We start from the raw sequence: 12560 nt of genomic DNA, 5'->3' as shown, positions 1-12560 counted from the left end.
ATTCCTCATATGTTTTCTCTTTTTGTACTCATGTTGGCTTAATTTTATGTATATTCTGGATTCGAAACCCTAACCGCTAGATAACCGGTCAGAGACTACATCATCGGCCTCAATTTACAGCACGAAGCTGTGACGTGATTTTTTTTCTTTTATAGAATGTTCTTGTCCCCCTTTAAAAAAAACGCTTTTGGCGCTTTTTGATCGTAGCATGTTGAAGGCGACTGAGCGATATGCGCGTCCATTCAGGGTAGCTGGCGGTTCAAGACCGACAGACTGAACTGGACATTCACACAGTGTCTCATAAGAAACTTCTGTAGATGCTGTGCGATTTTTATCACTCCCAGTTAGCAAACATTTGTGTTCATTCATATCTGGCAATAAATTTTTCAGTTAAATGTTCGCAAGTGTGTTTCAGTTATTATTTACGCGGCCAACGAAATATAACTTCATTTATTAGCTCCACAAAACACCAACCAAAGCCACCATTTCAGCACTTATTATTCTGAAAATAACGAATACCATTTTAATAAATTAGTTATATATATTCTCACTCTAATGGCTGATTAATTTTAAGGTAAAGGAGATTGTAAAATACAGGTGCAGATTTTCCACGTCAAAATAAGTTCGGGAACGGCTGTTTCAAGTCATCGATAAATTTAATATCTGTTTTGACAGATGTGCAAATTGACACAAACGCTATATAACTTCCAAAATCATTTTAAAAAGCTAAATATAAAAATTACTGAAGTTTTAATTTTTTCTAAGTAGATAAGATGTTGGACAACCAAATAAGTTTGTATGCACCAGAGGCAAATAACGATCTCTGAATAAAATAGTTTATTCTGTGTCAGTACTGCTAACGATCGGGGAAAGGTAAATCTGGAAATGTTGCTTGTTATTGTCTAATACCTTATAAAGGACGTTTTGCTCATCGGCTTTATGCTACAAAATATAGAAGCTTCATGGACACCTGATTTGAGAAGACATTGTAATCAATCCGGTTTCAAGGACGAGCCGACATGTTTACTAGACAGTTAAGCAAAATATTATCTGCTGTGAACAACTAAAAGTCCTCTCCCACTAACTTTGATGGAGTGGGAGGCGGGAGAGAACATATTACTTCATGCTTTCCAAATTCGCATTTAAAGTTGCCAGTCTTTGTCCTTAAATGTAAACTTTAAACTGTCAAATCCTAGTGGGATAAAAGAAATTGTAATAATCAACCTGTCAGTCAGTAGTGACAGTATGATCAGATGAGTTAGCATTAACAAGGTATGGTGGCACACAGCTTAATCACGTCTAAGTCTGACGTTTTCTCCAAAACGTAGATAGACCTGTATGGTGTACGGGAGGGGGAATTTTGTCAACTCTTATTTGCTGCTGCTACTACTACTATAGGCATAAAGTTTGAAATTTTGTGGAAGGAGATTTAGTCCATCTAATCGACCCCAGAATCCAACCGGTGTCGATAAAATATATATTTTTTTATATACCCAGGCCTAATCCCCATTTTTTAGGAGGGGCTAACTACTACAAGACACACACCAGGAATTCCATTCATTTCCCAGCTCAAAGAAAGTAGCCCTGTTCTATGCTCGGATCAAGGCATAGAATGCAACCCCCAATATTAGAAGCGGGGCCCGACAGCATATGTTGGTTTACTCCCGCTGCATCATGCTGGTTCTGTGCCCCTTTGAGCAACATCAAATTCATTCATCCGTCCATAAACACACTCCAAGTTTTCCTATCGCTTAGAAACTCTCTTGCCTCTCTCATTCCAATACCTCTAACCACCAAAGCTTTCCCCATTCCATCCATCCACCCATACAAACTGAGGTCTGCCTCAGTTCTGCTGCCTACCATTTCTGCCTTCATCACCCTCCGCTCCTCATCCATCCTCTCCATGTGGCCAAACCACTTCAACATTCGTCTATCCATTTTGGTTGTTAGTTTTTCTCTCATTTCTGCTCGCCTTCGCACCTCCTCATTCCTCATCCTATCCACCCGTGTCACACCAATCATAGCCCTCAGAGATCTCAAACATATCTAGTCGCCTCCTTTCCGCCTCTCCCATTCCCCACGTCTCTGCACCGTATAACATTGTCGGCACAATCACGCTCTCATACACACCTGTTTTCGCTTTCATACTCAACATACCTAGGTATGACTAAACTATATCCGGTAGTGGGGCCCTGGTTTCAGGGTTTGAGGAGTGTGGAACCACCTCCTAGCCACTGTTGTTCACAGATCTACTCTGGCCTAGAGTGGTAGCAATTGTAAGGGTCCCAGCTATGGGTTAACTAGCAGCCCATTACGACTGGGGGGGGGGGACCTATAGAATGCAGTCGCCGTATTCTCTGCGTGACTTAAGAGGCGACTAAAAGTGGGACAAGCGAAGGGACTGGGAATCCACTCCTATAATTTCATATTCCTAAAAAGACAAGAAAATAAAATAAAGCATCAGTCAAATATTAAAGACAATTTAATTGACGAAGTCCAACAGCCTTGAATCTGAAGCCTTGCACCAATGTGAGGAACAATTGCTGACAGAATGGTTAGTGCGTTGGACAAAATGCTTAGCAGCGGCATTCCTATGGTTAGTTACGTTCTGAGTTCAAATCGCGTCAAGGTCAACTTCGCATTTCATCGTTTCTGCATTGATAAAATAAAGTACCAGTGAAGCACTGGCATCGATGTAATTAATTTGCTCCCTTGCGTGAAGGGGGTTTTAACGACAGTCAATTGGCTGCCATATTTCATAAACATTCTAGGGTCATCTCCACTACGCCTTTTCACAATAATTAGTATTTTAGAAATTGATCTCATCTCTGAAAACCTAATTTCACTAAGCTGAAATTCTTTAAATCCCAACAGCAATTACGCTAGCACCCACTTCACCATGTATTATAAAGTGAAGTCAATTACAACTGAGAAATCTGACCTAATTTTCATACAGAAGGTACCTCGGTGAATAAATAAACTGCATTTGAGAGATACAGAGGCAATAAAAATCTAGAAAAAAAAAATTATCTATTTTTCAGGCTTGGCTGTGTGGTTAAGGAGTTTGAATTGCAACTACAAGGTCTCGTGTTCAACCCCATTGCACATTACTTTGGGTAAACACTTTCTACTACAACCTCGGGACAATATCTCGTGAATGAATTTGGGAAACGGAAACAAATCGGAACCCTAGCACTGATGCGTGTGTGACTACTTGGTACCCGGGATTAGATTGTTTACGCTCCAGCGTCTTTATCGTTCAGTAATAATAAACGGACAAAACAAGGACCAGATTTAAAAATAAGTACAGGGTGTGGTGTTGATCGACTAAATCCTTTAAGACAGTGCCCCAGCTTGGCCCAAACTAAAGGAAAAAAAGTAAAAGGATAAAAGAATACTTACAGAAGCCAGTTTCAACACTAGCGGCCGGCATGGTCAACAAACTGATTTCCTAAAATAAAACAAAACCAAAATACAGCATTACGAAAAGTGACAGAATTTCAATGTAAGGCTTCAATAATATTTTCACACACATAAGGCGGCAGAATCGCTTGTACGCTGGTCAAAACGCTCAGTGGCATTTCGTCCGTCTTTACGTTCGGAGTTCAAATTCCACCGAGGTTGACCTTACCTTTCATTCTTTCGGGGTTGATAAAATAAATACCATTTAAGTACTGGGGTCGATGTAATCGACTTACCCCTTCCCCAAAGTTGCTGGCCTTGAGCCGAAATTTGAAACCAATATTATCGCACGTGCACACACAAAGTTGATACTGAAGATTGATAGCGTTTTAGTGAACACATTTTGAGTTGTGTATTAATTTCCATAGTAATTCAGTCAGAAATGAAATTTGCCCGGAAAAAACAAAGATCCATCCGTGATTCACGCGTAATGCTAATGCATCTCGAAAAAGCAAATTAACTGCGGTATTTGATCAGAGGTAAAATCTTATGGGCGTGCCTGACTCTCCGCTTGCGACGGCGAGAGCTTGCAGTTAATCCGATCCATTGAACAACCTGCTCGTCAAAGTGGTTGAGCACTTCACAGACACGTAGTTCTCAGGGAGATTCAGCACGATACAGAATGTGATAAAGCTGGCCGTTTGAATTACAGGTTGGACTCATTTTTATCAGCTGAGTGTAAATAAACGCGAAATAAAGATTTTCGCTCAAGTACACAATGGCGCCGCCAAAAGTCGCACTCCCAACGTTACGATCCTGAACCGAACACCCAAGCCACTAAGCCACGCGCTTCCATTCTATGGACGTACTGTTTAAAATCAAATATACCATTAGCAGAAGAAAATCGTCCAAAACCGTCGTGAGAATAGCGGATGCGCATTTCTGCCTCTGACTTTTATCAGTAGCATAAGCATCAAAAATCTAACAAGAAATAATAACGAGATGAGTAAAATGTCTAAAATTACTGTTTCTATTGATGGAGCTGAGACTATATATAACCGCCCCAGAGAAACAGCTATCTCCCCGAAGTGCCGAAACGATTTCTTTTTCACTTGTAATATGCAAAGGCGAGTGCAATACCCAGTCTTCGCAGGCTCTCCTAAACTTGTAAGACTGGCGCCATTACTGTTCCTCGTGAACATTTGTAAGTCAACACCACAGGAAAAGATTCTAGAGAGCTGACGTTTTGGTAAGGAAGGAGTGGTCGTCGAGAGTAACACGAGTCCTGATGGGGAAAAACACAGCAAGGGTGATGGGAGGAGGAGGAGAGATGAGCATCTAAGCGAATCTGAAATGAGCTCAGCAAACTCTGAGAAGCAGAGCCTATTATAATAGTGATAGGAAAAAGCTAACCATTCACTAGATGCAGCTAAGAGTATATTTTCATCACACTATTTTAATTATAACAACATTAACAGAAATCCATTCGTCGTATCTACTGTTAAATCAGGCTGCAAGCACCAGTCTTACGGTTGTTGTGGTGTAACGCCGAGTTAGCTTTTATCAAGGTCTGTGATCATAGGAAATTCCAACTGTGACTAATCTTCCTTTTCTCTATGTACAGGGAACTCAGACCACATTACCCAACATATTCTGTTTTTAAACATGGTAGCTTGAGATTTGAGGGAAATTGGTTGCTATTTCTAGCGTGTCGAATGACCAATAATCCATGGAATATAAGCAAAAATTTGAGTAAGAAGCTGATTTGGTTGAAGACTGGCAACCATTTTTCTAGCAGTGACGCTTAAGATATTCAACTTAATTATCGGTATATCCATCGAAACGAATAATCTGAGAGAGTGGATGGGGGGGGGGGAGACAAAGAGACAGAAACAGAGATGAAAAGAGATTAACAAGAATTTCTTTAGCTTGTCCGTTATAATTATAATTTCAGAGATGATCTCTCACTGTTTAATGTTCTCCATAGATACATTCCCTCTCAACGATAAGTCTATGATTTAACAGTATTGCATACCCTCTTCTAGACCTGTTCATCGTCTTGATAATATCTATAGACAACATACAATAAATGCCTTGTAATAAAGTAACATGAGCTCTAAAGAAAAGGCAAGGAAAATACAGAAAAATCACAAAGTCTGGACTATTCACAGCATATAATAGCATATTAAAAATGCAGATGACGATTTTAAGAAACAATGTTATAATTTGTTAATGAAATATTTTCTTAAGGTTTTTGTTCTAATACGTATGAAGAACATATAAGGACAATAATGCCATAGTAATGTCCTATCAAATTTATTTTAGGGAACAACATATGGTAATAAATATTTGGTAAAGCCCTTAAATTTTGTTCTATAAGCAATGTAAGAGGATCAGGAGGTAAATTTTCGATGAGCTACTAGTGAAGATTAGTTTTTTTTATATAGTTATGTTTAAGGTGAATAGCAGATTTGAGCCTCCTTAAAAGAAAATGCATTTCAGAAAATCATCGAAACAACCAAGCCTTTATGTCGGACAATGTATATCGGGATGTGTGGGATAGAGAAATAAATGGTTTGGACATTTCATTTTTCTCTATTTGTTCTTTTGGAAATTTTAATGCCTTGACCGTTATGTTAAGCCAGTGAAGATGGAGGGATCAAAATAATTAAGTCAAGTCAACGAGAGTTAAATTGAGTAGTCCTCTGACCATTCTATCTTTTATTGACTTATAAGTACATTATGCGAGGTTTCTTTCCTAGACATTTGAGAGAGATCTGAATGGTATTTCTAACAGGTCAAACGATTGTTTAAAGACTCCTTCGTTGGAAATGAAATGTAGGCTGGGAAGCTTCAAAGGATTACCACGAGGAGTCAAAAATGTTGGTGAAAATGAGAGTCCCTTAGTCTATTATAATTCTATTTATAACTTGACGTACTTATCAATCCGGGGTGATGAAAAGAATAAGTTGACCGAAGTGGGGCTTGAACTAAGAACGTAAAACACCGTAACTAAATATTGCAGATAGTTTTCCAACACTCTTCACGATTCTGCTATTACATGCACAGAAGTTTGATAACTTCAAAAAAGTAGCTACTTTTATAGGAGAGTTTAAAAGAGATGGAGTTTGCAGAGATCGCATTTTAGTCTACATAATGATCAGATTTCAAAAATGTAAGTTAAAAATTTCAATATCAATGAATCAAGCAGTGAGCAATAACAGTGTAGGAATCAATAAATACTGAATCAATAACATTGTTGATATTTAACATATTGTCGATAGTTAACATTGTTTACACAACTTTTAACTTTATAATAGAAAAAAAAAGCTCAATTGAAATGTGTCCGTGGATTACGAAAATGTTAACGGAAACTAGTATTTAAAGAAAAACAAAACTGCATTGTTCGAAATTTAGTTTTAAACTAATGAATATTATTACTATTGAATAAGTAAATTTTACGATAAAGAGACGAAATCTAAATTTTAAAAAATGTAAAACCTACTGTTTGCCTGGCTAATTTTGGTGTCTGGATGAATAAAAGAACCCAAGTTTCTTCAGTTTATCAGAGTTGAATAACAAAAATCCATGAAGAAAATGTCGGTCCTATAAACACAGACAAAAACTAAATTAAAAAGGTCATATTTAGATTTGTCTAGGATATTGTTTGTATACTTTTACCCTCTTATTTCCTCTCAGATAAGTGGTATAATAGCATGGTAATAGTTATTTTGAGGCAGAAGGGCGTAGGAGAGAGGAAAGGGAAAGAGAGAGAGAAGTGTGAGTGGCGGGCAGACAGAGACGGTGGCAATAAAAAGCGAGAACGAGAAGGGGAGAGGAAAATAAATTATATACTCTTCTCATGAGCACGTTATTGGATACAAGTCTACTTCGAAAGAATAAATCACAATTTGTTTAGTTTAATGTAAGCTAGAGATAAAAGGTTAGCATTATAGACCAGACTTCAGAATAGCACTTAGACTAGTCAAAGACATTTTAACTGGAACATCTCTCATAAACTGACATTTGAAATTTTCAGAATGCTATTATTATTATCAGCTCTAGGTGAAGCTTGTTTCGTCAACGTATCAGCTATAATACATTAACAAAAAGAAAAAAGTCAACTAATATATACAAGTGTTAAAGAGACTTGTTTAACATTAAGCATCTGGTGCCTTAGTATAATGTTATGAAAGTGTGTATAACAAAAATCTTAAATTAGTATACATTTTGTTCTTTCCTGTAAAATCTTTCTCGTTAAAGAGTTGCAAGTTAAATCTAATGAGCTTGGAGATGTTCAACAAAGACAAGATCGTTTTATAATATTATATAACACTGGTGAGATGCAGAGCAAAATGTATCTTTACGGCGTAGGCATATATAATTTTAAAATTACCCAAAAGTGGAGATCTGGTATCACTTGAAAAAAAAAAAAAAAAAAAATCGACACAATCGACAACCATTTTATTTCAGCTGGTCCTGGCCAATTCAAAATTATTCCAACATCCACCAAATGATTTACCTCTATTTATTTACTAATGTTTCTTTGAACAGTATCTTTACGTTCAAATTAGGTAAAAGTAATGAATTTTCGGTTATAACCACACAGCCGTATGACTGTGTGGTTAAAACGAGCTCGCTTTGCAACTACGTTGTTTTGGGTTCAACCCCACTGCACGGTACATAAGGACAAGTGTCTTCTATAATCTCGGGTTGAGCAAAAGGGAATTTGGTAGATAGAAAGTGAGTGTATGCGTGTGTATATGTATGTGTGTGTCTACCACCCCACCACTTAACAGGTATTAGTTTGTTTTTTCGTCCGAAAGGACGAAAGGCAAAGTCGACCTTGGCGGAGCTTGATTTCAAAAGACTGATGAAACGCCGCTATTTTGTCCGTTGCGCTAGCGATTCTGGCAGTTCGTCACCAATATATATATATATATATATATATATATATATATATATATATATATATATATATATATATATATTGTGTGTGTGTGTTTTACATATGAGTGTGGGGGGTGTATTTATACACGCACACCCGTATACACACATACATACACACAGGTGTGCATGTACACACAAATGTGTATATTATGGCGCTCAACACGATTTAAAATCATTTTATGAAACCTGCTGCAGGCATATATCGACATTTATAGGTTTTTTTGCTATGGCTCTGATGACCACAAGATCTATTTTTTTTTTTTCGATTTTCTTTTTTTTATGATAGAAAATTTTAAGCAAATTAGGGCTACGTAGTCATCTGAAGGCCCCACAGCCGAAAAGCTATCAAACCTGCTATAATGAAAAAGTGATTATAATCGAAATCGAGCAGTTTACCACCATATTCGTATGTACATTCACATACAGGCGCAGGCGTGGTTGTGTGGTACGAAGTTTGCTTTCCAATCACATGGTTCCGGGTTCGTTTCCACTGAGTGACGCTTTGGTCAAATGTCTTCTACAACAGCCCAAAGCTAACCAATACTTTGTGAATGTATTTGGTGGACGAAAACCGAAAGAAGTCCGTCATGTGCGTGCGCGCCTTTGTTTGCTCCACCACCGCTTGACAACCGATATTGCTTTATTTACGCCCCTATAACTTTTAGCGGTTCGGCAAATGGAATGAATAGAATAGGTAACAGGATTTAAAAAGGGAAGTAATGGGGTCGATTCAAGACGATGCCCCAGCATGACTGCAGTCCAATGACTAAAACAAGTAAAAGATGAAAGTCTTTTTTATTCTTTAATCCGGAAGAAGCATTACCTTTGATCTTTATAGGCCATTCGATATTGATGGGTTTAATGTTCTGTTTAAAACATTGTAGGTCAACACTTGCAAGAAAAACATGAGCATGAAGGAAGGAGATTGCAGAGAGACGATAGTGTATTTACGAGGAGCTTCTGTAAGATCGCTTGACCAGATAGTTAGAAAAGCAGCTAAAATCTCTGAGTCTTTTAAAAAGGAAATGAGCCTTGCTAAGTGTAAAAAAGACTAAATAGTCAAGGATAGAATGCTTTTAAACAGAGGCAAAATTTCCCTTGAAGCATTCTATATCATTTTTCAAAAAGGAAAAAAAGTCATCTGAGATGTACACAGCTGAAATACATTTAATCATAGCGTTTTCGGTTAGGGCTGGGATGAGACTAAATAAAAACAGCAGTACAGTAATCCAGTGTATAGCTTAGCTGTTGCCAGACAAACATATTGCAGTACCTGGATGTCTGAATCCAACAGCGTGACCTTGAGCAAGCATTAATCTGTGAATTGCGTTCATTAATTCAAGAGACAACCTTGGTCACACTAAACGGGGACAACACAACAATGCTTAATGATAATTCAAGATAAGAGAATTATATTAATACTAGAATGGAGTGTGAGAGCTTTGTCGTAAAAAAACAAACAAAAAAAAACTATCGTTATTGCCATGAGTCAAGAAAGAAGCCGCTAAGCAGTCGCTCGACCTGCTGAATAATAAGCCAAATTCACTCTAATCACACTCTATACGAAGGACTTTTTTTGTCAAACAAACTGAAACCATAGTCACGGATGAGACGCCTTTGATATTTCTAAACCTAAGGTCTAATAATTTGGGTGGAGGGGGGCAAAAACATGAGTATTGTGTATTGTATGTTGAGAGTGTGTATCTTTGCATGTATTTGATCTGAAACGAAGGAGAGAGAGAGAGAGAGAGAGATCCATAATCGCTTGTCCGACAAAATATATTTTGTCTGACTAACGATTATAGATTAACTTTTTCATTCACCCTCAGACTTATCTTTTGAGTACTTTATTCTAAGTGACTAGACGTAGCTTCTTTTGAACTTGTTACCCCTGGAATGAATAAATGAAAATTACACACCCACACACATGTATCAACAAAATTATAATTCGACACTGAATTTGATAACTTCGACAATTAAACAATTTGGTTATTGAAACAACTGGATAACAAACACGACGTTAAAAAGACAAGTAATGTTTCCATAAAGAAAATGGCAAACTACGTGGTTTTTATTGTTTAATCTCAGTCAACTCTGACCGAACAGACCTATGAAGAAAGGCTTTTCAACCATGACCATTACGTTTATTTCTGTATTTTTCTTTCGAAACCGCGCCTAAGATGTTTCAGACTTTTTTATAACAATAGGATATGGTTTCATGAAGATTTGACTGCTCCTTCTAGCACAGACAGGCTCCACTTCTGGTTCATGATAGAGTATTTTGTAGAGAGCATTGAAGTTTCCGGCTTACCGAGAAAGGATGGTGGATATTTCGCTCATCGAAACCACATGTGAACTTTAAAAATGGTTCATTATAGAGACTATAGCATCACTGTTTCAAAAATGGCACAAGCATAGAGCTACGGTTTAAGTCTGATTCACAATCACGCGATTTCGAGTTCAATCCATGTGACAAACAGCATAAAACTAAAACGTGTTATTTTTATTCGTTTCACTCATTGGACCACAACCATGCTGGAGCACTACCATGACCATCAATTATCTTATAATTTTGCTAATTATTCTATCAGTATCTTTTGCCGAATCGTTAATTTATATGAATGTAAACAAAGAAAAAAAGCACAACGGTTGTCAAGCGGTGGAGAGCAAAAAACATAACACACGGATATAAACCCAATGCGACGGGCTTCAACACAGTTTCCGTTTCCCAAATTCACTCACAAGGCATTTGTAGGACCGGGCTATAGTAAAAGACACTTGCCCAATGTGCCGCGTTGTGGGACTGATCTCGAAACCACGTGGTTGTTGTCTCTTAGTAAGTCCAATTATAGCTGTCGTACACGCCACATCATGTCCGTGAAATAGGGCTCCACTTGCGCAAATTTAGACATTGGAAGTTTTGAATATCTATGCTCTGACCATCTCTTATTTATAGATTGGTATATATAAAAGTATCTGATTGGCATCTAAAAGTATCTGAGACTCCAGATACTTTTTGATCACACAAATAGGTCCACTCTCGTGAAGAAGCAATCAAACTTCCACTTAACGCGAACTACGATATCCATGAGATCATCCAAACTACCACTAGGACACAACGATGACGTTATAGCTTCCTGTATCACACACACATTATCATCGTCACCACATACAATCGACTTTATTGCCTCCACTCCGCCCGCCACACACATCGTTCGACGTCATCGCCGCCTCCACCACACATCCAACGATATCATCGCCGCCATCATAATCAACGTAATCGACACCACCATACAAAACAAGCGATGGCGCAAACACACGAAAAAAGATTTCTTAAATAAAACCGCGGCGCCGCCGCTACCATCACTTTCACCGCAGTCATTACTATCAAACAACGCACAAACAACTTAAGACGTTTGAGAGGTACTAAAATGTCAATTATGTTACGTATTTCCATACATAAAACTAAATACATTTTATGGTACCCCAAATTTTGAAAAGGAACTTCGTTGTCATGGCGAAGCGTACTTAAGCATGCTTGAATGTCCTTGAACATTTCCATTTCCCGAAAGTAATTACAAATGAATGAATGTTTCAAAGCTTGAGAATTAATTGAAAAAATAAGCTTTAACAAATGTGTACGTGTATATAAATATCAGTAGAATGACTTTTCCTCAAATTATTGTACTACTTTTCAGGTCACGCCTTAAGCCTTTAGAAGTGCGTAGTAAATTTCCCATTTCTGATATACGATAATGAAAGTAAGAGATTAGTGTAAAATGTTTTTTTCTTTCAAAGAAACGTGTGTGTGTGTGTGTGTGTGTGTGTGTGTTGATAAAAACGCCCAGTTCCTGCTTATCACATTACAAATACCAATCTTTAAATAACCTTGTTGATGCTCATTGTTAAGATACATCCTTAGTTTCACCAAGTCAAGTGACATTACAGATCAGCAATGGGCAACGTTTTACGGAAAGCAGGACGCGTGAGACATGGCTCACCGTCAGACGAATCACGATAATAAAATTCAAGCAACTTTTCGTTTAAGCGTGCTATTCAGGAAGTCATGCGGGCCGCAAGTATCTCCAGCCTACGACTGCATGTTACAGATAACTCTTTCTGCTAATAAAGCACAAAGCCTGAAATTTTGGGAATGGGAGAAAAGGGCTAGTGGATTAATTAATCGATCCCAGGACTCGACTGATACT

The 12560-nt window shown here is 37.8% G+C and overlaps 1 protein-coding gene across 5 annotated transcripts in view; it reads right to left on the bottom strand.

Moving 5' to 3' along the window:
* Window positions 1-12560, bottom strand: part of LOC115227840 (MAGUK p55 subfamily member 6) — a 100788-nt gene that overhangs the window by 55002 nt on the left and 33226 nt on the right. For 3 of the 5 annotated variants that reach the window (XR_004997445.1, XR_004997447.1, XR_004997448.1), the window contains exon 2: window positions 3403-3451. Coding sequence is in view for 1 of the 5 variants with exons in the window: in XM_029798562.2 (XP_029654422.1) it covers window positions 3403-3433 (31 nt within the window). In the remaining 4 variants the exon portion in view is untranslated. Of the gene's footprint in view, window positions 1-3402; window positions 3452-6907; window positions 7009-12560 lie in introns of all 5 variants that reach the window. The other 2 variants (XR_004997444.1, XM_029798562.2) reach the window with 1 other exon arrangement.

This window comes from Octopus sinensis, linkage group LG2 (assembly GCF_006345805.1).
Source record: "Octopus sinensis linkage group LG2, ASM634580v1, whole genome shotgun sequence".
NCBI classification, from domain to species: domain Eukaryota; kingdom Metazoa; phylum Mollusca; class Cephalopoda; order Octopoda; family Octopodidae; genus Octopus; species Octopus sinensis.
The sequence above is the reverse complement of the archived record's forward strand: the minus strand, read 5'-3'. Positions and strand labels throughout refer to the sequence as shown.